The sequence below is a fragment of the Uloborus diversus genome, unplaced genomic scaffold (assembly GCF_026930045.1).
Source record: "Uloborus diversus isolate 005 unplaced genomic scaffold, Udiv.v.3.1 scaffold_789, whole genome shotgun sequence".
Classification (NCBI taxonomy): Eukaryota; Metazoa; Arthropoda; class Arachnida; order Araneae; family Uloboridae; genus Uloborus; species Uloborus diversus.
In genome coordinates, this window is record NW_026558999.1 from 65,536 (window position 1) to 91,195 (window position 25,660).

A 25,660-nucleotide genomic window follows, 5' to 3' on the forward strand; every position below is an offset into this window, starting at 1 on the left:
AAGTGTTAATTCTTTGGGCAAAAACGACAGTTCGTGGAATGTCTGATGAAGAATTTTTGCATCGGGAAAAACTTGATGCTTCCCTGTGCGAAAAAATTATGTTTATTGGCCGCCAGGATACAAATTTTAAATCCTGCATACCAGTTGAAAAAAAGATAGCGTTATACTGTATTATTTTTCCCAATAAAGATGTGGAGTTAAGGAGTGGACATTTAAGGCTTTAAAAAAATGGAAATGTAACAGTTTTTTACTCATACACTGAATATACACTTTCTGTTTTCCTAACACCGGTAAGATATTTTAATATGGACCTGAAACAGTGTGATCATCAAGCATAGCTGCAAGAATTGCATTCATTTGAAATCAATACAAAAGACTTAAAAAAATTATGTGAACTACAGAAAAAATGGGAAAAATAAATTCCTCATTTTCATGTAATTTCTTTTTTTTTCATTGATAATAAAAAACTAGATCGAATAAGCGTTTTTGTGTTATGCAGGAAGAAAAACAAAGAATTAAATAATTAGTAGCCCAATTCTTAGCGAAAAATAATAAAAAAATAACTAAATGCAAAAGTAAGATTTCCATACATGTTTCATCGTTTTAAATGTGCAAAATAAAGTAGTAGTGTAATTGGTAGCCTAAATTTAAAAAAAAAAGTTTATTTCTCCTCAATTATGCATGATTGATTATTTGCATCGCACAAAAGAGAGAAAAAAACAAAAATCACAGTCATATTATAATGATTTATTAATGCATGTGATTTAATAAATTAACACATAAGAAACACAGATAAAAAACAAATATTGACACAAACCTGGTAGAGTTTCATCAAGTTTTCAATTTTTGTTTTGATTTCCTCCACACTGCGGATGATAACAAGCGACATTTCTTTTCTAATTTTTTCAAAAATCAACCGATTTCTTTTTGACTTATTCAAATTGGTTAAGTTTTCTTTCCACATTTGGATCAGGAGCTTTGTCCATTAACAAATGAAATTACTTGATTTTTTGTTGCATGCTTTGCTGTTTAAAGTTGATAGAGAAATCAGAAATAATGGTACGACTGCAGCCAGGCTCTTGATAAAATTTAAAACTGTCTATCAATTCAAACTAGGTATCTTTTAAAAACATTTTGCAAAACCCCGCTGCACTTCTCCCAAGTCTCATATCATGGCCAACAGCAAAAATGTCAGTGAGTTAAGAGTACCACAATGGTACTAACATGTTTTTTAAATTATATTTGTTCCTTTTTCAACATAATTAGTTGGGAGAATCTCAAAATTTGCGAACAACGTTTGTTGCTCGACCAGAGGCTATATCCGCCTAGTCGAGAACTAGGGCCCCAGTTTGGAATCTGAGAAATTATTGAAGTTTTATTGGGACCTGGCGACCAAACTGACAAGGGCCCGCCTTGGCTCTCTGCGGCCATGCACTTGCCAAAAAAGTAGTTATACAGAATTAGTTTCAATAATGTAAAACATTTTGCAAATTTAGAAAATTTCCTGTGAATGGCATTTGCCTCTTCGTATGTATTATCCAGAGCTGGCTAATTTCGCTGTATTCTAACCAAGTCCATTTTCCTTGAATTTTACTTCCTAGTTTAATGTTTAGCTTAAATTACTTAATTTTTCATACATTAAGATAATGCAGCATCAATCGTTAAATATTTAATATTTCAGTTCCTGTATTCTATCTTAGAGGCATATTCAACTAGATTGTGTTCGAATTGATCAAATTCTGTCGACCAGTAGTAGCCAGAAATTTACTTTTATGTGGGGAAAAATAAATTTCTGGCTGTGCTATTGGTAAGTACAATTGATCGTATTTGATTTCATCTAATTCTGTTACAGTTGAGTATGCCCCTTAATCTAACATTTGAAAAATCGTTATCGATTTCGTTCATTGTGCCTTGTTTCGTTAAACATTAAGGATAATAAGAACTAGAGATGTACCGAGTACTCGGTAACTACTCGGTACTCGGCCAATTTGCCGAGTACTCGGCACTCGGCCAAATTCTGATCAGATACTCGGCCAATACCGAGTAGTTGCAAAAAATTTAATATTGTCCGAGACAGATACTAAAATTTATAAAAAAAAGAGCAAACATTATATTCTGCAATCATTTACAATTAAAATTTATATAAGTCAAATTTAAATTTTGAGAATAATGAAGTTTGTAATGCTTCAATGGAATAAATCTTTATTTTAATGTCCCCAAAGTTAATAAAACTTATTTATTAAAAGTTACGAAAAAAAGGTAAGTATAGAAAATGTGGAATTTATATATTAAAAATTGATTTTTGCTGCAAACAAAAATTAGTTATAAAAAATGTAAAAATACCTTTGCTTAAAAAGTAAAAGGAAATAAAACAACGTTAAAAGCACAGTGCAGGAACTCTGCAGACACCTGTTTTGGCGTTACAAGGAATTCTTTTTTCAATGCACAAAATGGGAGCTCGTAGATTTAAAGGCATCCAACAGGAGTCGGATTTTTTTGTCGAATGTCTTTACATTCTTTAGCTCACATGTTATACACTGAAAAAGACGTTCCTTGTAACGGGGGGGGGGGGGCAGAAACACGTGTCTGCAGTGTTCCTGCACATTTGTTTTATCTGCTTTTAAAAATTATTTATGTTTGGCAGACTAGAACTATAATTGATTGGTATACAGTGAAATCCCTCCTAACGGACACCCGTCTTATGCGGACAATTTTTAATTCCCCAGTTCCAATGCAAATAACATTATTAAACCCCTGTCCTGCGGACACCTCTATATTGCGGACAAAAAAATTTGTCCCGCTAGTGTCCGCATTAGAGAGATTTTACTGTAATTTGTTTTTATTCCAACTTGATTAATCATACCTTTTATTTATTTATTTTTAATTTTAAAAATAATTTTTTAGTAAAATTTTTGACACAAACAAAATTGTATATATAATGCGTAATTAAATTTCAGCAAGAATTTAGTTTTAAAAACTATTATATGGACAAGGAGGTCTAGACTACTATTCCAATAAGTTCAAAATTAATCACATGTGTGTCAGTGGTTCTTCTTAAAGCATAATTGGTACTTGGTAACTCGGCCGAGTAGTGAAAGGCCGTGTACTCGGTACTCAGCTACTCGGCCAAAGTGCTACTCGGTACGTCTCTAATAAGAACCCCTATAGCAAAAAAAAAGATTAAGAGGACTGAGACAGCACTGAATTAATTCTGAAATAAAATGTAAAAAAGCTTTTCTAGCTGGTCCAGTAAATGCATCAGTAAGAGTATAAAGCTGCTTTTTCCCCCTTATTCAGCAAGAATGTATCGCTGTCCCATTTCTGCCCTACAGAAAAAAGATATTGGAGAATATTCTCAAGTCAATAAGTGATTAAAAATAAGTTGATACATAATGGTTTCCAACAAGTAACAAATGGTACTTTTTCATGAAGAATCACTAATGATGACTAATTGAAACAATTGCACTCGTTGCGATTTGCAAAGTAATGATTCTGTCTCGACACCATGCTATTATCCTTCCCTCTGCAACATCACCACCGTTAGTACTTGGCAGGAAAAGCTTTATCTTTCTACTTTATTAATAATAAAGCTGAAAGTCTCTCTGTCCGGAGGATGTCCGGATCTCAGTGACGAGCATAGCGCCTAGACCGTGGCCGATTTTCATGAAATATGGCACAAAGTTGGTTTGTAGCATGGGGATGTGCACCTCGAAGCGATGTTTCGAAAATTCGATGTGGTTCTTTTTCTATTCCAATTTTAAGAACAAAAATATCATAAGATGGACGAGTAAATTACAAAATTATCATAACGTGGAACCGTAACATGGGCACAAGCCAATTGGAGAGATACGAAATCATCATAATGTGGAACCGTAACATGGGTACAAGCCAACTGGCGAGAAAATTCACCATACATTATTTGTAAATACACACGCGAACCAAAAGACTTTTAAATTTTTTATTACGGGCAAGGCCGTGCTGGTACCACGAGTGATTAAATAAAAGCTCTTTCTTTAAAAGTAGTTTTTCTGATTTTCAATATTTATACAGTAAGTAGATTAAAATACATCCGTTTTCAAAAAAATCTCACAATCCGAACGGGGTGCGGTTGATTCAGATAATTGTAGTTGTACTGTAATTTACAAATTTTTTTATCTTCTAAATTAAGTATATGTTCTTAAATTCTGGTATTAAACATTTTGTGTGATCCATATTCCTAATTACCGTCAGGGCCGTCGTTTGGGTGAGGATACCGGACCTATAGTACCGGGGCCCGGAGCTTTGAGGGGCTCGCATGTCATAAAGTTTTTTTTTCAAATAATAATGTTAATAATTCCATCAAAAAGGTTATGCTACTTTCTTTAAAAAAAAAAAAAAAAAAAACTTGCATTACATTACCATTTCTCAATGATATAAATATAAATGAAATACTCTTGGGCAACGAAAAAATAGCAAAAGTTTTCGAGTACAATGGGGGCATAATTTCTTAAAACTAGAGTTGCATATGGTATTCTACTTAGAACTGATCGAAGCGAAAACCAACCTGATAAACCTAAACCGCCAAAAGCGAATACAAAGGTGGTGGTGGGTAGAAAAAGACAAATGTAATATGTATGTGTGATAATAATTTCAACACTTCATTCAATGATATTTCGATTTATCTTACAAGTGCCTGAATCGTGTTTTACTTTAATTTTTACAAAAAGAACTTTTTATTTTGAAATCAGATCTTTTTCCTTGGTCCGTCCAACTTCGCCTTACAGAAAATTCATAGTTACTTTGCTTACCTCAGACATGACAAATTATCCAATTTTTACACAATAAAGGTACACTATTTGTAAATATATTTTTATGCTAACTTCAAATTACAATTTTAAAATTTACATTAAAATTTAAATATTCAGTTATAAGCAAGTAAACAATGCAACGTCACATATGAATGCAATTTTAAACTATTCATTTTGAAGTTCTTACGTGTGTGAGGGAGATTAAATTAAGCAGACGGGCATAAAATTATGCATTAGGGAATAGGGGCTCATGGGGGGGGGGGTAGGATTAAAATTGGCATTGGGCCGCATTTCTGGCAGCGGCAGCCCTGATTACCATCAAAGTTTTAAAGAGTCAAAAGAGAGAATTTTTTTTTACCGAAAATGACTTGTTTTCAATTTCATACTGGAAAATGCAAAGGTGGTATGGTTTTGCAGTAAAAACTTGGTTTGCTGCATCTTGCAGATTACGGAAAAGGTTATTCCGCTGATGGGTTTCCTTCATTACACTAAAAAATATTTAAGGGTCCTAGCATTTAGTCTCCGTCTAAAGCGACAAAAATATGTCTTTTGAAATTGTCCGACTGTGGCATATAATCAAGATACTTTCAATCTAGGAATCATCCCCCAACTTGTATCTATGGATAGACAATAAAAAAAGTTTAACATGAAAACTCTTAACAGAAAATATGGTTAACATGAAATGATATTGTAGTCTGGACAGAGTACTGTGTAATTTAAATCAATTCTTTTAACATGAAAATATATTTTGGTCCCTTCAGTTTGTTAAACTTTTTCACCGTGTTTCAAAATCTCATTTTTTCCCCCCGCCAGAAATTTTTATAGTCTAGCACGTCCAACTACTTTTTCATGTTACAGGAAAATGTAATAAAGTATAAATCCAGATCCTATTAAACTGAACTTCGTGTAATCCGAACAGTCATTTAGATGTACATACTGTATAAAAAAAAAGTGAAAAAATGTGCTATGTATTTTGTAGGCCTTTATTATGGTGTCAATAACAGCAAGTTGGGGGTGATTGTAATTTTTACTGTGTACAGTATAGGTATCTGGTCTCAATTAATAGTTCATTTTGATTAACTATTACTATCATTAATTTGGACAACCAGTATCCTTCATTAGTCCAGATTAATGAGATTCTACTGTATATGCGGTACTAAAGTACTAAAAAAAATGATGGCAAGTAATGTCAGCGTTTTGGCAAAAGTTATTACGTGCATTAAAAATAATTGGCGGATTATTGAAATAAATACATGTTTAACAGTCGTCAATAAGAAATTGGGGGTTTGTAAAATGATTTTCGTTACTTTTAAAACTGGGAGAATATTGTAGTATTTGATGAAAACTTTTCTTCAGAAAAAACGAAAAGAATTTTCTGTCAATATGTACAAGGAATGGAATTCAAAAAGAAATAAATGACATATGAAATTTCCATTTAGCTTGAAGCAAATAAAAATGAATCGTGTTCATTAACGCCAACACACTAAAATACTTTTCCAACAATCTTAAATGCCGATCTGAATTGTGAAATTTCAAGTAGATATTTTGTCAGTAGTTGAAAAAAATTAAAATTATTTAAAATTTAAGACTGAAAATGTACTTTTCCCATATTGCTCTAAAGGCGCTTGGCGCGGCGGCCATGCAAAATGTAAACAAGTTTCGCGACAGCTCGAGATCACATGATCCGATTTAACTAAGATCAGAGGCTTGACCCTGTTTGCCAAAGTGGGTTAAGTTAACTCACTTTCCAACGAGGGTTAAGCGAAATCGTTGCCAAAGATAACTCACTAAACTTCTTAACCTGGGTTAACTTGTCAGTGCGAACAGGGTATAACCCAAAGGAAAGCAGGTTTTAGCCGATCTATACTCACAACTGCCTCTTTGTTGTTGATTTTAATGCGAAAAGTCTTTTCCTGTCTAGCGAGCACTTCATGAGGACCGGAATAAGTTGGCTCCAAAGACTTTCGTAGAGAGTCAATGCGAAGGAACACATGAGTCGACGTTAACAAGTCCTTCTGCACAAAAGGACTGCGTTTGCAGTGGGCACTAGTAGGCACTGGCTTTAAGGATGACATACAGTCTCTCAGCTTGTGCACAAACTTGGTAGGGTCGAGGACTATGCTGGTGTCCATGGGCTGGAAAAACTCTCCTGGAAGACGCAAGGATGAGCCGTACACCATTTCGGCAGCGGTTGCAGAAAGGTCAGCTTTGTAAGCTGTTCGGAGCCCCAAAAGCACTGTAGGAAGAACCTCATCCCAATGAGTCGAGGTGTGACAGCGTAACGACTGCTTGAGGGAACGGTGGAACCTTTCCACCAGTCCATTAGAAGACGGATGGTAGGGTGATGTCCGAATTTTGTAGATTCCCAGGAACTTTGTAAGAGACGTAAAGAGCTCGGACTCGAACTGTCTACCTTGGTCAGTAGTGACGAAATCTGGAACTCCAAACCGACAGATCCACGTTCTGTAAAACTCGTGCTACTGTGTCTGCAGAAATGTCAACCAGAGGGACGGCTTCTGGCCAACGGGTATAGCGGTCAACACAAGTTAACAAATAACGATATCCATTCGAAGGAGTGAGTGGTCCAACGAGGTCGACGTGGACGTGGCTAAACCGTTGTGAAGGCAGATTGAAGCTTTTCAGAGGGCTAACTGTATGTCGGTGCACCTTAGACCTATGGCACTGAATACAAGCACGAGTCCATTCCGCTATGTCCTTGTGCATCCCGGGCCAAACGAAACGCTTCTGCAGTAGTTTACGCGAAGCTTTAATGCCTGGGTGTGACAAGCGGTGAAAGTTCAGGAAAACTTTCCTGCGGAACTTCACTGGGACGTATGGTCGGATACTTGCATCTCGCACATCACAATATAGAGTTGTGCCCTGGCCAAGCTGCATGGGCTGTAGGTTGAGGCTGTTTTCTGGCGCCGTACAAACAAGAAGTTTCTGTAGCTCTGTATCCAACTTCTGTTCTGCTGCGATAGCAACAAAGTCCGTCGACGAAGGAAGATCTATCTGGTTGACACTCGAGGCAGGAAACATGCATGCCTTTTCAAGCTCAGTAGAGGACTCGACATTAGAGGGAGTATCTAAAACTGATAACCGAGAGAGAGTGTCAGCAGCAATATTTTCAGACCCCTTAACAAAACGGATATCTGTTGTGAATTGTGCAATGTAATCTAGTTGCCTATTTTGCCTAGGTGAGGATTTTTCAGATTTTTGGCGAAATGCAAAAGTAAGAGGCTTATGATCAGTATATACACAAAACTGTCTTCCCTCTAGCATGTACCGAAAATGTTTTATCCCCGCAAAAATGGCCAACAATTCCCGATCGTATGTACTATAGCGGTTTTCTGTGTCGGAAAGTTTTCGAGAAAAGAACCCAAGAGGCTGAAGACCACCATCGATTACTTGGTTAAGAGAACCTCCTATCGCGAAATCTGAGGCATCCATACATAAAACAAGTTCATCATTATTTGATGGATGAGCCAACAAGGTTACTTCAGCTAACTGTTCTTTACACTCATTGAAGGCAATTCTGGCTTCGTCGGAGAGCTGTATTTCTTTATTTGTGTTTTTGGGGGTATTCTTAAGGTATTCATTTAAAATAGCCTGCTTTTTAACTGCCTTGGGAATAAATCTACGATAAAAATTTATTAGACCCAAAAATGCGCGCAGTTCCTTTACAGTTTTTGGTTCCTTATAATCCAAAACTAATTGCACTTTCTCTGGTAAAGGTTTTATTCTTTGGCATGAAATTATATGACCCAAAAATGACAACTCAGGTACCCCTAGGACACATTTTGAAGTATTTAACTGAATTCCGTAATCATTAAGTCTTTGAAAAATTTGATCCAGATGTCCTACGTGCTCGTCCTCTGTTTTTGAAAATACCAGGATGTCATCAAGGTATGCAAAACAAAAATCCAAGTCTCTCAAAACCTCGTTAATAAAGCGCTGGAAAGACTGAGCTGCGTTACAAAGCCCGAAGTTTAAGAAAGGGAACTCAAAAAGGCCAAACGGAGTAGTTATTGCCGTTTTTTCGATGTCCTCTTCATGAACTGGAATTGCATGATAAGCACGAAAAATGTCAAGTTTAGAGAAAATTTTCTTTCCATACAATGAAGAAGAAAAATCCTGCAAATGTGGAATAGGATACCTGTCTGGGACAGTTTTTGCATTTAGCCTTCGATAATCCCCAACGGGACGTATTCCGCCTGAAGTTTTGCTGACAACATGCAAAGGAGACGACCAAGGGCTTTTCGAAGGTCGACAAATACCTTTTTCAATCATGAACTCGAATTCTTTTTTAACTGTATCTAACAGCTTAGGGTGCAATCGCCTAGGGCGACTATGCACGGGTGGACCGACTGTTTCTATGTGATGTTCTGTGGAATGTTTAACACATTTAAATTTTGGGTTAGGCGTAGTTATATCTGGATATTTACTTAAAATAGCATGATAAATAGAATTTTCTACTATTACTTTAACTGCTGTCTGTTGGCTAAAGTCAAGACTACCGCGGGAACCCAATTTGGTAATACCGTCAATTAATCGTTTGCGTTTTAGGTCGACCAATAAATTAAAATGTGTCAAAAAATCTGCTCCGATGATGGGCATAGAAACATCAGCTATAATAAAGTGCCATTTGAATGCACGTCTGAGACCCAAACTTAATTGCAGCAGTTTTCTACCATATGTTTTTATCTTTGAATGATTTGCAGCAAACAATTCAAAAGCATTTGGACAATTTTGCTGATTACCCTTGACGGGAATGCACGAAACATCACTGCCCGTATCTATGAGGAACTTGGTATTCGAACTCTGATCATAAACACAGAGTCGATTTGTGGTGTTTACCAAACACATCTTGCTATAACTCTCATCGTGAGTGGTAGCACTCACAAGTTTTGTTTGAGCAAATGCACAAGGTTGCCTGCACTTGTTTGCCTTTTGACCAAACCTATTGTGGTAGAAACAAAAATTTGAATTGCCCCGAGTATGTTGCCCGTTTCTGCTGTCATTTCTGTCGCGGGAGCTAAACCGCTTTCTGTAAGGCGAGCGACCCCTCTCTTTAGACAATTTCCCAACTTGCAATGTCAACTGCGTAATTTGCTGTTGCAAACCGTTAAGAGCTGCTTGTTCGTTTTCAGACATATTACAGAATGAAAATACAAGACAAAAAATTGTGGGGGGGGGGGGGTGGAAAGGGGGTTATCTCTCTCGGTCACAGAAATAGAAAACTCACCTCTATTCCAGCTGCGAAGTAGAAATCCGACATTTAGCGTCAGTCTTGAAAGTATCCATTTGCACCAGAAAACGGAAAACAGTCGCTAAGGTAGCTCGAAACAACAGCAGGCATAACTAAAGTCTCGTAGCAGCACCAACTCTAACTCCACATTGATATGGTTGCGTATTTACAGTTCACCGGGTCACCACTAAGGACGCTGGAATGCTTATCCTTTAAAACTATTTATTTTTATAAAAGATCTACATGAACATTAAAAACTGAGCAAAGGCTACTAAAACATTAAAACTTTTAAACAGTAAAAGGTAACATTTGAAAGGTTCGCTGTCGGGCGAAACACCTGGTCGCAAGCTCTCCAGGAACAACCTCGCTTCGATGGAGCGCACGTGAGTTAACTCTCCTGAGCCGAGTTGAGTAGCGCGCGTGTTCGCTACTGATTGCGCTGATCAACTGGAGCTGTAAAACAGAGGAGGAGCTGTCAGAGGAGTTCCGGAGTCCACTGACCTGGAATCCCCACATGTTCTTACTACATCCTTTAAGTTTTAGCAGATCTAATCTGCATACTGGACACACGTTTTACGCACGAGAAAACGCATAAAATGAGCTACAAAAAAAAATATTTTCTAGAAAACAAGAAAAGATCCCATGCTGTTTTCTTTTTCATGATGTTTTACACATAGCCAGGTGCCGTAATATATAAAAGGTTTTTTTTTCCTAGTGATGCTGTTTTGATTTAATTGTGATCAAAAAAAGCACAATTTTTGAAAATTTGAAAAATATCAGGGCATTTTTCTCCTAAAAAAATTAAACTTCAAACAAATTTTGTGCTATTTTACTCTCTTCATAGTATAAACTTTCAGTATATGTTAAATTTTTTTCGGGGGATGACTTTTGGGGGAAAATAACGCAGGTTAAACTTGCGCGAAAACGGATAAAATCCATACTTTGCGATCCCTTATCTGAAGAAAGCAACAACCCCCAACCAAAATAACTATGAAGTCATCATCACTAGATACAGTTCAACCAATAAATATAAACATAACCGTGGGGTGGTGTTTCTGTAAAGAGCTAAAGCGCACTGAAATGCGACTTTTAGAATTTTTCTAAAAAAGCGCTGCAAAACCTCAAACTTTGGAAATTTTTAAGGAGCGAAAAACATTTTTTGGAAGGCTAAAAATTTCAGAATGTTCACTTCTTATAACCTACTTCGACATATAAAAAAATTAGAAAAATCAAAAATGGTCACTGCCACACCTTGTCGGAACTTCAAAATAATGGCTCTTAACATTGATCAAAGGCGAAATCAAAAGTTTATTTTCCAACTAGCTTTTACCCGCGGCTTCGCTCACGTTGATGTAGTTATTTTCAATCGATTCAAGTTAATAGTCAACACAGACAGAGGTCAAATAAATACCAAAAAATGGTTGTCTCCAGTTCCGCCGACATTTAAAATTGCCTGCCCCTTTAAATGTATCAAAAAGTTATGATTAAAACTGAAAATCAGGGAAAGGGGGTAAATGAAATTTCGGCGAAACTGAGAAGACACATAAAAATCACACAAAATAAATCACGAAAACGTTCAGGAGTTGTAAAGAAGTTAGTTTGGGTAATTCTCAAAAAAGCCAATTCGAGTGAGGTCAATTATTCTTAATTGAAGTGAAACAGTTCTCTCATAATCCCGATCTCCGTCAAATATCCAGCGCTACACCGGCTATATAAATTATTGTATAATGTATAACTTCTTACCGGAGAAATCGTCCTCTAAATAGGATCAACAATCAATATAAATCCTGATTCTAATAATGTCCTTTTAGAGTGAGAACATCAAACCTTTAAAATCCCCATCAGATGGAAATCAACTGTTTCTAAATAACGTAAACAGTTCTGATTACAATACGAAAAAGTTCAAAATAAAATCAGAGTAAGCACAACAGTTTTTTAAGTTCCCATTTAAATGAGGACAATAGTACAAAGAACTTCTTATTTCGCAAAGAGAAAAATTCTCAAAAGTCGCTATTAGAATGGTCTCTATCATCGTTTTTAAATAACATTTCCCTCTGATGATCTTAGTTATGATTATTTCCAAAAATCTTCATTAGTACAGGTCCAATAGGATAAAAAACAAGTAAAAAATGAAAACAAAATAAAAGAAAGAAAAAACAATATTCTCCATTGTCTCCATTTAAATAGGAACATTAATTCCTCAAAATCCTAATTAGCATTTTTAACCCTTAAAAATACACACACAAAAGAAAATGAAAAGTTTCATAAAAATTTTAAATAATTCGCCAATGCATTAAAGTAGTCGCCTGGTAAGATGGAGATAAAAAATGGATTTGGTGGATTAATTTAAATTTTAATAGTAGTTTTAATGTTATTTAAGAATGTTGTTTCACTATTTTGGCGGATTAATTTTAAGTTCAATACCTTATAGTGTTTAATGATCTTTTTACCAAAATTAAGTTGGCGAAATTCTTACATTTTAATGCAACTTTTGTAATGGCTGTAGCGCAAAATTTTTGAAAACACTTCCCGAATACGTTATCATAACTCTTCCTATCAAGTAAGTTTTTAAACTGTCATTTTGTTTAGTTTCATTTTATATTTTTGCAATTAAAAGCAGCGTTAAAATGTAAAATAATAAATCCAAATCCAATATTTATCGCCAAAGGACCACAGTACCATACATTCGCCAGAGACTTGCCAAGTTTATGAAACTGCGTAAAATGTTTGGTTAATCTATATCTTACTAATATTATATATGCGAAAGTTTGTCTGTATGGATGTATGGATGTATGGATGGATGTATGGATGTTTGTTACTCTTTCACGCAAAAACTACTGAACGGATTTTGATGAAACTTTACAATAATATAGCTTATGCATCAGAATAACACATCGGGTAGTTTTCGTCCCGTTATGGGGAGCAAAACCCCCTTAGGGGGCAATAAAACACAATTTTTGTATAAATTCTCTAATATTGGGATGAAAAAATACTTGCACATATTTACATTATATGTCCATCGAAAGCTCTGATTTTTCTGCTGAAGATGGCACCTGTTCGAAATTTCTAAGTAGAATAAAAAACGAGTTATGAGCTTTTTAGATCCATGTTCGAAGGCTTGCCTCAACTCAATACAGTATTTAGTGTATCATCTCAACTCCCTGTCGATAGCCACAATTGTTGTATTGTTGACTTTCTTTGCTTTTCGTGATTGTTCAAGGCTTTTCTCAAGTCAAATCTTGAAGTAAGATTTTTGCACAAGATTGGCAAATAATGCATGATTTGGCTGATGATTTTCCATTTAAACGGAACTTTAATGTAATTAATGGTTTTTATTATTATTTATGCTGATTGAACACTTACTCATTATCCAAACAACCAGCAGATCACCAAAATTTTTGCAGAAAGATTTCCGTAGCTGATGCATTTGGCAGTTTTTTCAACGTTGCTGTTTTTGAAGCCGAAGACTACGTCATAATGTTTCTCAGCTTTCACCATGTAGACAAAATATCGCCAAGCAAAGAATTTTCAAAAGACTTTTTTTACTGTGTTAAATAATCTAGCAAATAAATTAGGCAAATCCATAAACAGCACAAAAACTTCCATTAATTTTCCTTTTTGCACAATTTCAAACTATCACCAATTTTATTACTTATTTTGGTAACATTTCGGATGAAACTGTTTAGCGCCATTTTATGGTGACCAAAAATATCTCAGCATCTGGCGACGATATCTCTCTAACGAAAATTAATATCATACCGTTTTACAAAGTAAGGAAAGAATGGGGGAGCATCATCGAAGGTACCCCGAAACGACTTTCGCAAATTCGGTAAAATCGCACCAAGAGCCACAATGATTGAAATTTCCCGAAATAACTAAAGCAAGTATAAGGGGATTACGAGCGCAGCTACTTTTTTTAATCACTTCGTACTTCATTAGCCATAGAGAGAAGGTTTTAGACTCCATGTTTAAAAAAAGTATCAACAGATTAATCTTTTTAAACATGAGAAGATTAATTTCATGTTTTTTAAATTTGTATATGCTTAAATATAGTGCTTTCGTTTCTAAATCAATACTACTTTGTTCTTTATACTTATTGCTATTTTAGTTTAATGGGTAAGGAAGAAACTCGATTTTTAATCACGTCAAAAAGATGTGTTTTAAATTCTTTCACTTCAAACAGAAAACAAAAGCAAGTAACGATATTTTCTAATAATTATTACTGACCCAGGCAACGCCGGGTATTTTTGCTAGTTCATAAGATATAATTTTTAATTCCGAACAGAAGATGCTATAAAGAAAAAGTTTTGCATATATTTGGCCGTTCCTGGCGAAAAATAAATCTTTCTTCGACGGTAAGTGGGGGTAGGGGGCAGACTCTATTTCATAATTTTATTTAGTTACCAGATAATTGTACGTAGCAAAAATACTCAGCGTTGCCTGGGTCTGTAATAATTATGAGAAACAATCGCTACTTTTATTCGTTCTCTGCTGTTACTGAAATAACTCAAAACACACCGCTTTGACATGATTAGAAATAGAGCTTCATCCTTACCCATAAGAGTAAAATGGCAATAAGTATGAAGAACAAAATAGTACTCTTTTAGAATCGAAAAAACGATATGTCTAAAACCTTCTCTATATTGCTATTAAAGTATAACTTTTAAAAAATGTAGCCGCCCGTAATCCCCTTACTGCGATTTAAAATGTTATTAAATCCCCCTCCCTACTTTGTAAAACTGTATGTTACTAGTTTTCATCAAAGAGATAGTGTCGCCAGATACTGAGATACTTCTGGTGATTATAAAATGATGCTACCCGAAATGTTTCCAATAAATAGTAAAAATTTGGCAATTGTTTCAAAATTGTGCGCAAACACAAATTAATGGAAGTTTTTGTGCTGTTTATGGATTTGCGTAATTTAGTTGGCGAATTATTTTACGTGTTAACAAATTTAAAGAAAGAAATATTAAAGAAATGGATATATTTGGTTACATGGTGAAAACCGAGAAACAGTATTGCGTGGTCTTTAGCTTCAAAAACAGCGACAGTTGATAAAATTGCCAAATGCCTTAGCTATTGAAATGATTCCACAAAAAAATTTGCCTAGATTCCTGTTGATCGATTAAATACCCAGTCAACACAAATAAAATAAAAATAAAAAAAATAAAAACATTAATTGCCTAAAAATTTCATTGAAATGGAAAATAATCAGCCAAATCCATGTATTATTTGCAAATCTTGTGCAAAAGACTTACTTCAAGATTTGATTTGAGAAAAACCTTGAACAGTCACGAAAAGCAAAGATAGTCAACAATACAACAATTGTCGCTATCGACATGGAGTTGAGATGATATACTAAATACTGTATTGCGTTGAGGAAAACCATCGAACATGGAACTAAAAAGCTCATAACTCGTTTTTTATTCTACTTAGAAATTTCGAACAGGTTCCATCTTCAGCAGAAAAATCAGAGCTTTCGATGGACATATAATGTTAATATGTGCAAGTATTTTTTCATCCCAATATTAGAGACTTTATACGAAAAATGTGCTTAATTGCCCCCCTAAGGGGGATTTGCCCCCCATTACGGGACCAAAAACTACCCTATGTGTTATTCTGATGCATAAGCTATATTATTGTAAAGTTTCATCAAAATCCATTCGGTAGTTTTTGCGTGAAAGAGTAACAAACATCCACATACATCCATACAGACAAACTTTCGCATATATAATAGTAGTAAGAGTTAACGCCCTTTTTTTTCTTTAAATTGAGCAAATATATAAAGAAAGAAGGTAGGGAACAACAAGATATTACCGTAACCAAAATTTTCAATGCATTGTATCATATCCGCATGAATTTTAAAGACTCTTCTTAGATTCGAAAAATAATGTCTCAACCATCAATATCATAACGAAGTAAACATAAATGAAAAATTTAAATTTTAACATTATCATAGACTCATATTTAGACAAGAACGACATACTTTAAATTTTCCCATTCACTATTTTAGAAACATTCCACGTACTTAGTAACGCAATGGCTATCACAATAAAGTGTTCTAAAAAATGTATAACTGAATAAGAAATTCGTTGGGAATTATGTAAATCATTCGTCACTATCTGCAACATAAAGTAATCAAATGAATATTTTGCGAAACAGAAGACAATTTTTAAAAAATGTCAGCTGTGAGTAAAATATTTTCTTTTTGTTTACTTTCCTTTGAGACATAATTTTTCACAATCAATTAAAGCACGTAATTAGCATTATTCTTACAAATTTTCGTGAAGTTAGTAGCTGCAGTCTATTAAAATTATTAAAATGACAAAAAATTTAGTGATCAGAATTTCTTTTATGCAAAATGTAAAAAAATATCTAAAATATTAAAGTTCTGTAAATATTTCTTTCATTGCAAAAATGCAATTTTCAAGAAAGAACGAACCATTGATGGCTTGAAAAAGAAAGCAAAATTTCTTACCTGTTTTTATGTTGTAAATTACATTCATTACAGATTATTGAAGTTCAAAGATTTTCATTTCTATTTTATTCTTCATTACAGTGTAATAGTACAAAAATGCTTTTATATTTGCATCATTACTTTAACCATAAAAAGGAGTTTTACTAAATCCAGAGTGGGAACTCTGCTGTCAGTAGCATTGGTGAAAAAAAAAAAAAAAAAAAAAAAATGGTGAAGAATTCGAAGCTTAATTTTAAATTGGCGCTTGCGTTGGCTAGTGCTGAGAGCGCTAAGCAGCCAAATAAGAATTTTTGAACCGGCTGGTTTCTAGTACGTCATAGTTCATTTACGGTAACCACTGATGAGGCCTTCTTGCAGGTAGTGATGCTCCGACTCCACAGCTATGGTTTTTACTAAAGAAATAGTTATTCCTAATATGATTTGTTTTTATTTTCACTCTAAAGTTTTAATTTTTGTGTTCGCAACTCCAATAAACAATAGGGGGTGCCGCAGCCACTGTCTAATGGCGGATGAAAAAAATGCTGTAACTTATAACATGCTTTGACTCTTAGTAAAAGGCAGTAATTTTTCATCGTGCTTGTAGAAAGTTATCCTTTCTATTCTTCTCAAATTACATTACACCACAAACTGTGTGAAACTTGTAATTTACCCCAAAGAAAACACGTGGAATGGAATGGTTTACCTTTTTCTTTAGCGTTGTTAATCACCGCAAGCTAGCGTATTCGAGCTCTGGAGTTGCGAATTCTGTTTTGGGCTCATAAATTTGGAGTCCTTTATGTTTCTACATTAAGATATGCGCAGACGATTTTTTTTTTTTTTTTGCCAATAAAATTATTTCTTTTCGTTCACATTTTATTCTCAACTCCAGCGCTCGAATTCGGAACTCCAGCGCTCGAATACGCTACCTTGCGGTGATTTACAAAACTGCAAATGAAACTAAAACATTGCCACGTTGCGTTCCACGTGTGTCTGTTGACGTAAACACAGGCAGTTTGTTCTGTGTATTTATTAACGCAATCGATGTGTCTTAGTTTGCTTTCAGCTACAGAAATTAATTCGTCCCTTAGTAGTATTCTCGAGCTTCTCAAAATAATGTTAGTTTTCTTTATTTCCTTAATAATTCGTGAAAGCGAAAATTCTGGATTAACAAACTTGGATAACGTTATACAAGGTAAAAAAATTTATTGTTTTGTATGAATTTGTAAGAATATGGGTTTTTTTTTTAATCTTAAATTAATTAAACTTACCATATTTTACAGCAGCATTTAGTTGGAATGGACAGTATGCAAAATATTTTCTTGAATATATTATCGTAGAACAAAATGAATAACCGAGAAAGAATTTACTTTATTCCTTTTATTCTCAGCTGAAAGGTTTCGCCAAATTTGTTTAGGGTTATAGTTTTAGTATAGTGCGAGCAAAGCAGCCTTGGCGAGATTTCGCGTTTTTAGTTAAACCATTTTTAATTTTTATCATAAGTGGAATAAAATGGTAGTAAGATTACAGAATTCGATAAGTGAAAAGAAATAATGGTCAATCAACTGAAAGGAAAACTACCACCATATATCTGTGAGAATTTTGTTGATGATTTGCATAACATGACACAATTAAATCGTAACTCAGAAATTAGAAAAATCGAAACAGAAAATTTTTAAATTAACCGATTTAGGAATTCGAGAGAAATAACTCAGCTACAAATGGAAAACAATAAACGCTAGCCAAGCAAGGCAAAAAAGTATCATCTTCTTTCGATAACAATTTGTAATGTCATGTTGAATTTTCTAGCATTAATTGCTATTCTTGTCAGGCCACAATTATTATTTAGTTTAATCAAGAATTGATAAATATCGAATTCAACATCGTGGAAATAGCTGCTTAGAACTACGAACTACGTAGTTTGCATTAATCTTTGACGTTTAGTAATGCTTCTTGAATTCTCATTTCTTTCTACGTGGGCCAGAATATCCACAAGACTTTGAAAATTAATTTAAAAAGAATAAAGCGAAAAAATTATACGTACGAACAAAAATCACAACACTTTTAGCATTTTCTTCGTTACCATGTGCGTTTGTTTTAGTTTTTAAGTCCGCCATTAGACAGTGACTTCAGTGCCCCCTATAGTTCGTTGGAGTTGCGAATATGCTACCTTGCGATGATTTACAAAATAAACGAAAATGGTTTATTTCAATGCGTTCCACGTGTGTCTGTTGGTAAACATGGGCAGTTTGTTATGAGTATTTAGTAACGCAATCGATGTGTCTTAGATTGCTTTCAGCTACAGAAATTGTTTCGTCCCTTAATAGTATTCTCGATTTCCTCAAAATAATGTTAGTTTTCCCTTATTTCCTTCAAAAAAAGGAGTTCATTGAGAAATGGTGAAAGCGTAAACACAGGAAAACTTTGGATTAACAAACTTGGATGACGTTATACCAGGTAAACCATTTTATTGTTTTGTGTGAATTTATAAGAATATGAGTTTTTTTTTTTTTTTTAATCTTAAATTAATTTAACTAACCATATTTTACAGCAGCATTTAGTTGGAATAGACAGTATGCAAAATATTTTCTTGAATATATTATCGTAGAACGAAATGAAAAATGTTTAACCGAGAAAGAATTTACTTTATTGCTTTTATTCTCAGCTGAAGGGTTTCGCCAATATTGTGTGAGCAAAGTACCCTTGGCAAGATTCCGCATGTTAGTTAAACCATTTTTATTTTTTATCATGAGTGGAATTCGTAACTCCAACGAACTATACAGGGCACTGTAGCCACTTTCTAATGGCGGACGAAAAAGGTAAAACAAACGCACGTGGTAACGAAGAAGATGCGATTAAGAATAGTAAATTTTGTTCATATGCATGATTTTTTCGCTTTATTCTTTTTGAATTAACTTTCAAAGTCTTGTTGATATTCTGGCCCACGTAAAAAGAAATGAGAATTCAAGAAGCATTACTAAACGTCAGAAATTAATGCAAATTACATAGTTATTAGTTCAAAGCAGCCAGTTCCACGATGTTGAAGTCGATATTGATCAATTCTTGATAAAACTAAATGATAATTGTGGCCTCACAAGAATAACAATTAATGCTAGAAAATTTAATTATATGACATTAAGAATTATTATCAAAAGAAGATGATACTTCTTTGCCTTGCTTGGCTAGCGCTAATTGTTTTGCATTTGTAGCTGAGTTGTTTTTCTCAAATTCTCGAATCGGTTAACTTAAAATTTTTCTGTTTCGAATGTTTTTAATTTTTGAGTTATGATTTAATTATGTCATGCTATGCAAATCATTAACAAAATTCTCAGGGATATATGGTGGTAGTTTTCTTTTCAATTGATCTACCATTATTTCTTTTTACTTATCGAATTCTGTAATATTTCTACCATTTAATTCCACTCATGATAAAAAATAAAAATGCTTTAAATGACATGTGAAATCTCGCAAAGGGTTCTTTGCCCGCACAATACTAAAACTATAACCTTAAACAAATTTGGCGAAACCTCTCAGCTGAGAATGTAAGCAACTCCAGAGCTCGAATACACTACCTTGCGGTGATTTATAAAATTACCGAAAAGGGTAAAACATTGCGTTTCATTTTAGACAAAACAAGCAGTTTGTTATGTGTATTTTTTTTTTATTTGCATAATCCATCATTTGGAATCGTCACCCGCAACAGCGTAACATCAAAAATATCTGCTAAAAAATTGTGAGTGCACATTTTATTTATCTTGTTCTGAGTGAATTTGAATAAATATTAGTTCTTCATTTCGATGAAAACAAACGGACTAAATAACATTGGCTGGACACTAGGGCAATGCTGAAAAATTACTGCTGTTCCTTAACCTAATTCTACACAATTAATTTAAATAACCTTGTTACTAAAGCATCTAACTTAAATGACAGTATGCAAATAAATATTCTTGAAAATATTTATCTCAGAACGAATTGAAAAATCCAGAAAGAACGTTAAGAATTTGAGCAATAAAAAATAAAAGCTTGGAATTTTTATCGCTGAAATAGTGCGCCAACTTACGGCTATGGTTTTAGTGTTGTGTGAAAGAATAATACAGTATCTTGACAAGATTTCGCTTATCAGTTAAATCATAAATGCCGAATGAATTAAATGCACGATGATTTAAAACAGAGAACTGCCACTATGTATCCGTGAGCATTTTGTAGATGATTCACACAGCATAGCATGACAGAATTTTAGCATTTAGTTTAGAAATAGAAACATATGAAACAGAGAGAATTAAGTAGAAGACATTTTTTTAGTTAACCAATTCCAAGAAATAACTCTTACATTATAAATAAAACAATTTACGCCAGCTAAATAAAAGAATAAAATATCATTTTCCTCTTTTGATATTCAATCATATATAGACATAGAAATAAATTATCTAGCATTGAATGCTACTCCTTACGTTCATGTATATGCACTATGTGACAAAAATGTCAACAAATGCCGGAAATGTCACGAAACTGGACATAATAAGTACTAATGTATAGAAAAAAACAGTACAAAATGAAAATGTTGTTCGAAGGGAACCAAAAGTTTATGAATATCGAATTCAACATCGTGAAAATGGCTGCTTCAGAACAACTTACTGTGTGTTTTGCATTATTTTTTTACTTTCCGTAATACTTTTTTATTTCTCATCTCTTTCTGCATGGTTCAGAATAACCAAACGCCTTCGAAAAACCTTTTCAAAAGAACGAAGAACAAAAAAATTATACGTACGAACAAAAATTTCTGTCATTTACTAAGCTTCGAAGCAATTTGTTACAGCGTGAGTTTGTTTTACCTTTTTCATCCGTCATTAGTTATTGGCTGCAGCGACCCCCATAGTTTGTGGAATTGCGAATAAAGTAAATTCTTTCTCGGTTACACATTTTTCATTTCGTTCCACGACAATATATTCAAGAAAATATTTTGCGTACTGTCCATCCCAACTAAATTCTGCTGTAAAATATGGTTCGTTAAATTAATTTAAGATTTAAAAAAAACATATTCTTACAAATTCACACAAAACAATAAAAAAATTTACCTGGTATAATGTTATCCTAAAAAAAATGGTTCGAACAGCACATTTGTTTTTAATTTCATGCAAATGCGTGTTAATCCAGAGTTTTCTTGCGTTTAGGATTTTGCCATTTACCACAATCAACTCACTATTTAGAGGAAAATAATGAAAGCTAACATTATTTTGAAAAGCTCGAGAATACCATTACAGGAGGAAATAATTTCTGTTGCTGAAAGCTATCTAAGACACATCGAATGCGTCAATAAATACTCATAAACAAGCTGCCTATGTTTACCAACAGACACACATGGAACGCAATGTTTTACCTTTTCTTTAATTTTGTAAATCACCGCAAGTTAGAGCATTCGAGCGCTGGAGCTGCGAATAACTTTCATATTCGGAAAAAGAGAAACGTTGGCTATAAAAAATGAAAATGGCAGACGATAAATAACGATTGTGCTCGAATAGAGCAACCGGTTAACCCGATTGGTTGTTTTGATGACGTCAGTCCTACTGAAACAATTATTAATAACATTTACATGTTATTTGCCAACAAATATGTAAAATGGCAACAGAAAGAATTAAAATACACCGATTAGAATCAAAGAGAAACAAAATTAATTTAAAATCAAATTCTAAACGAAAAAGTTGTTTTAAGATTTGGACAACAACCTAAAAACTCCGCTTTTAAAACAATTATACCTGGACGACCGAGCCTCGCTCATCTTTAAAAGAATCATTTTTTATCAAATTGTGTTTTTTTAACGTTCAATACTTTTCCAAACATACTTGAAAAGCTTCACGTTAACGAAATATTATGTACTCGACCTTCTTATAACACTAAAGTAACAAACAAAGAAGATTCTGAATGTAATTAAATCAACATTTTGCTTTAAACTATCTGTTACGTTTGTTTCCACTATACAATTTTCTTGTCAGTAATTAAAATATTTTGACCTTAGTTTTGCTATGGTGAAATCGGTTTTTAACCGAATATTTCCTTTCATACTATGATACGTTTCACGATTTTATCCCAATCGAGATTTTCTTTTTCAATAAGTACTTTTAGTTTTTACGCCAGAAAATACTACATACAGCATGATATTCATCAAAACTGATGATCCACAAGCCATTCCAACAAATGATAACTGTCTTAACAAAACATAAAGAATCTCAAGACATACACTTCTTCGAAATAAAATTTAGATGCGTGATTTTAAAAACATGTTAAACTATTTGAAGTGTAAAAAAGAAAATAAATAAATAAAATAAAATAAAATAGGATGGTCAAGCAATAGTTTCACTTAAAAAAGAAAAAAAGCCTTACATCGACTTACATAATGCTTTTGAATTTGTTTTCAGCCAAGTGTGTTTGAAATTAGCCAAAGTGGCCAATATTAGCCAAGCCTGGCAACCCTAGGCAAGTATAAAATTTTAAAGCGAGAAGAGACAAATTTTCATTGTTATGGTTGCAAATCGTCTGCCTGTTGCGTCAACTCACAGTTTACTTCAAGGCTTAACTCAATTTGACTTTGTATTAAAAAACTGTTTTTTGTAAAAAAAATCGCGTTTTTACAGAAAAAACACTAATGTAGATGAACTTAGAATGCAAAACTACAATTAATTCCAAAATTTCATCCAAATCGTTAGAGCCGTTTCCGATATAAGAAATATATACATACCCACAAGAATTGCTCGTTTAAAGATGTAAGATTAGAATTTTTATTCGCTGACAGATACGCAAAATGCCAACAAGAAAGAAATAAAAATTTCTGAAATGGTGATGTTAACTCACGTTTTAATTCATATCTCCGCTTATTGAAGTCGTACAACTACGAGATTGGTCTTATTGTTTTCTTGGGTTGCGTTCGACGAGCTCAACCGGGAGCGACCGGTTAGTTAATCACGTGACAGCTAATGATCACGTGCGACAATCAACCAATCAACTGCTTAGAATGGTAACCGCTGTGGTAACTGGTTGATCATAGAACGCTTCGGTTAGTAACCAGTTACTTACCGGTAGACCTGTGAATTTCGTCGAACGCAACCTTAGGAAAATTTTGAATCCATCGGTACCTCGTTTGACTCTCGACTCGCAGCGGTTCTTGAGATCAGACAGAACGACGGACGGACCCGAACAGATTTTAATAATATGAATTTCTCCACACCCCATAAAATTTTCTTTACAAAATTTCAAATGCAAAGTCAAATTGAAATAAAGGTTTTTATAGCTGAAAAATCCTTTTCTCTAGAAAAATTCTCCAAGTGGCCGGAGGGTCATCTAAGATTTACCCAGGATCAAATGCCCTTGTGTCAACAACCTTACATTATGCAGCAGAAGTAGGAGACGTAAGAAGGGTAAGAAAGCTCCTTATCGCCGGCGCTCATACACGAGACCAAGATCGGCGTGGTCGCACACCTCTCCACATTGCCCTAGACTGCAGTATGGAAGAAACTGCAGAAGTCCTCTTGGAAGCGGATAGCAAGATCTCTATTCAAGATGAAGATGGAAATGCTCCCTTACATTTAGCTGCAAGGGAAGGATTTGTAGGAATCGTTAGGAAGCTCCTTGCTGCGGGTGCAGATACACGTGAACAGAATCAACACGGTCAAACTCCCCTCCACGTTGCTGTGGACTGCAGGGCGGAGGATATTGCAGAAGTTCTCCTGGAAGCGGATAGCAATGTTGCCATCCAAGATAAAGATGGAAATGCTCCCTTACACTTAGCTGTGAGGGAAAGATTTTTAGAAATGGTGAGAAAGCTTCTTGCCGCTGGTGCTAAGACACGTGACCAAGATCGACGAGGCCAAACTCCCCTCCACATTGCTCTAAGCTCCAGTGTGCAGGACATTGCAGAAGTTCTCTTGAAAGCGGACAGCAGGATTACCGCTCAAGATGAAGATGGAAATGCTCCCTTACATTTAGCTGCGAGGGGTGGATTTGTAGGTATAGTTAGAAAGCTACTTGTTGCCGGTGCAGACACACGTGACCAAGATCGACGTGGGCAGACTCCCCTCCACGTTGCTCTGGACTGCAGGGCGGAGGACACAGCAGAAGTTCTTGCGGAAGCGAGCGGCAAGATTGCCATACAAGATGATGATGGAAATACTCCTTTGCACATAGCTGCTAGGGAAGGATTTACAAGGATAGTGAGAAAACTTTTTGTCGGGAGCGTGAGTGTACGCTTCCAAGACCTATGTGGCCGGACACCCCTTCATACTGCTCTCTACTGGAGAAAGGAGGGTGCCGCAGAAGTCCTCTTAAATGCAGACATGCAATACAACATTCTAGACGAAGACGGGAATGCTCCTTTGCACGTAGCTGCAAGGGTAGGATATGTGGGAATAGTGAGAAAGCTTATTGCCTTCGGCGCTAATGTCCGACTTCAAGATGGGCGTGGCAAGACGCCTCTCCACGTAGCTATTGACTGGAATAGAAAGGATATAGCAAAAGTTCTCTTGGAGGCAGAAAGCTTACATGACATATAAGATCAAGAATGCTCCCTTAGTTAATAATAAGCTTATTTGTATTTTTAATAAATTGGACAATTAGTCAAATACATTCGGGGCGAAGTGGAAGGGGCAAAGTGAAATAGTTTGTTTAATTTACTCGCTCAATCATTTAAAATAAATCACTTATGTTTTAATTTATTAATTAATTCAATTACATTTCTTCCTTTAGTAATTCATTTATTTTTTTATTTATTCATTCTTCTACTCGCTCATTTTTTTCTTCATATATTAATTGGTTTAATGATTTAATTATTTGTTTACTGTTTCATTATCTTTTCATTCTTTAATTCAACCTTCTATTTACAGTTTCTATTGATCAAAAATATGTTTTATAATCGGATAGAAAATCTTTCATCAGAAAAATATTTTATTTTTTACTTTGCTCCATTAAAGCCCATCAAAATTTTCACTTTTTTTGAAGACTTAAATGCTTAAATTTACTGCCAAAAACAAAAAATACTGTTTCAGCCTAAGTTTTATCACAAAATACAATATTTTTTCTTTATATACTGTAATTTTCAAAACAAATTTCCGATTTGTTCATTTTGAAAAAAACTTATCCATCTCAACCATTTCACTTTGCCCTACATTCCCCTATGTCTTTTGT

At 34.5% G+C, this 25,660-nt stretch overlaps 1 protein-coding gene across 1 annotated transcript; it reads left to right on the plus strand.

The window, feature by feature from the left end:
• The first annotated feature begins 8,682 nt into the window (after positions 1 to 8,682).
• On the plus strand, positions 8,683 to 25,029 carry LOC129233903 (ankyrin-1-like). The gene is made up of 2 exons (XM_054867829.1): positions 8,683 to 8,693; positions 23,793 to 25,029. The coding sequence occupies exons 1-2, from the start codon at positions 8,683 to 8,685 to the stop codon at positions 25,027 to 25,029; spliced, it is 1,248 nt and encodes a 415-aa protein (XP_054723804.1).
• The last annotated feature ends 631 nt before the right edge of the window (positions 25,030 to 25,660 follow it).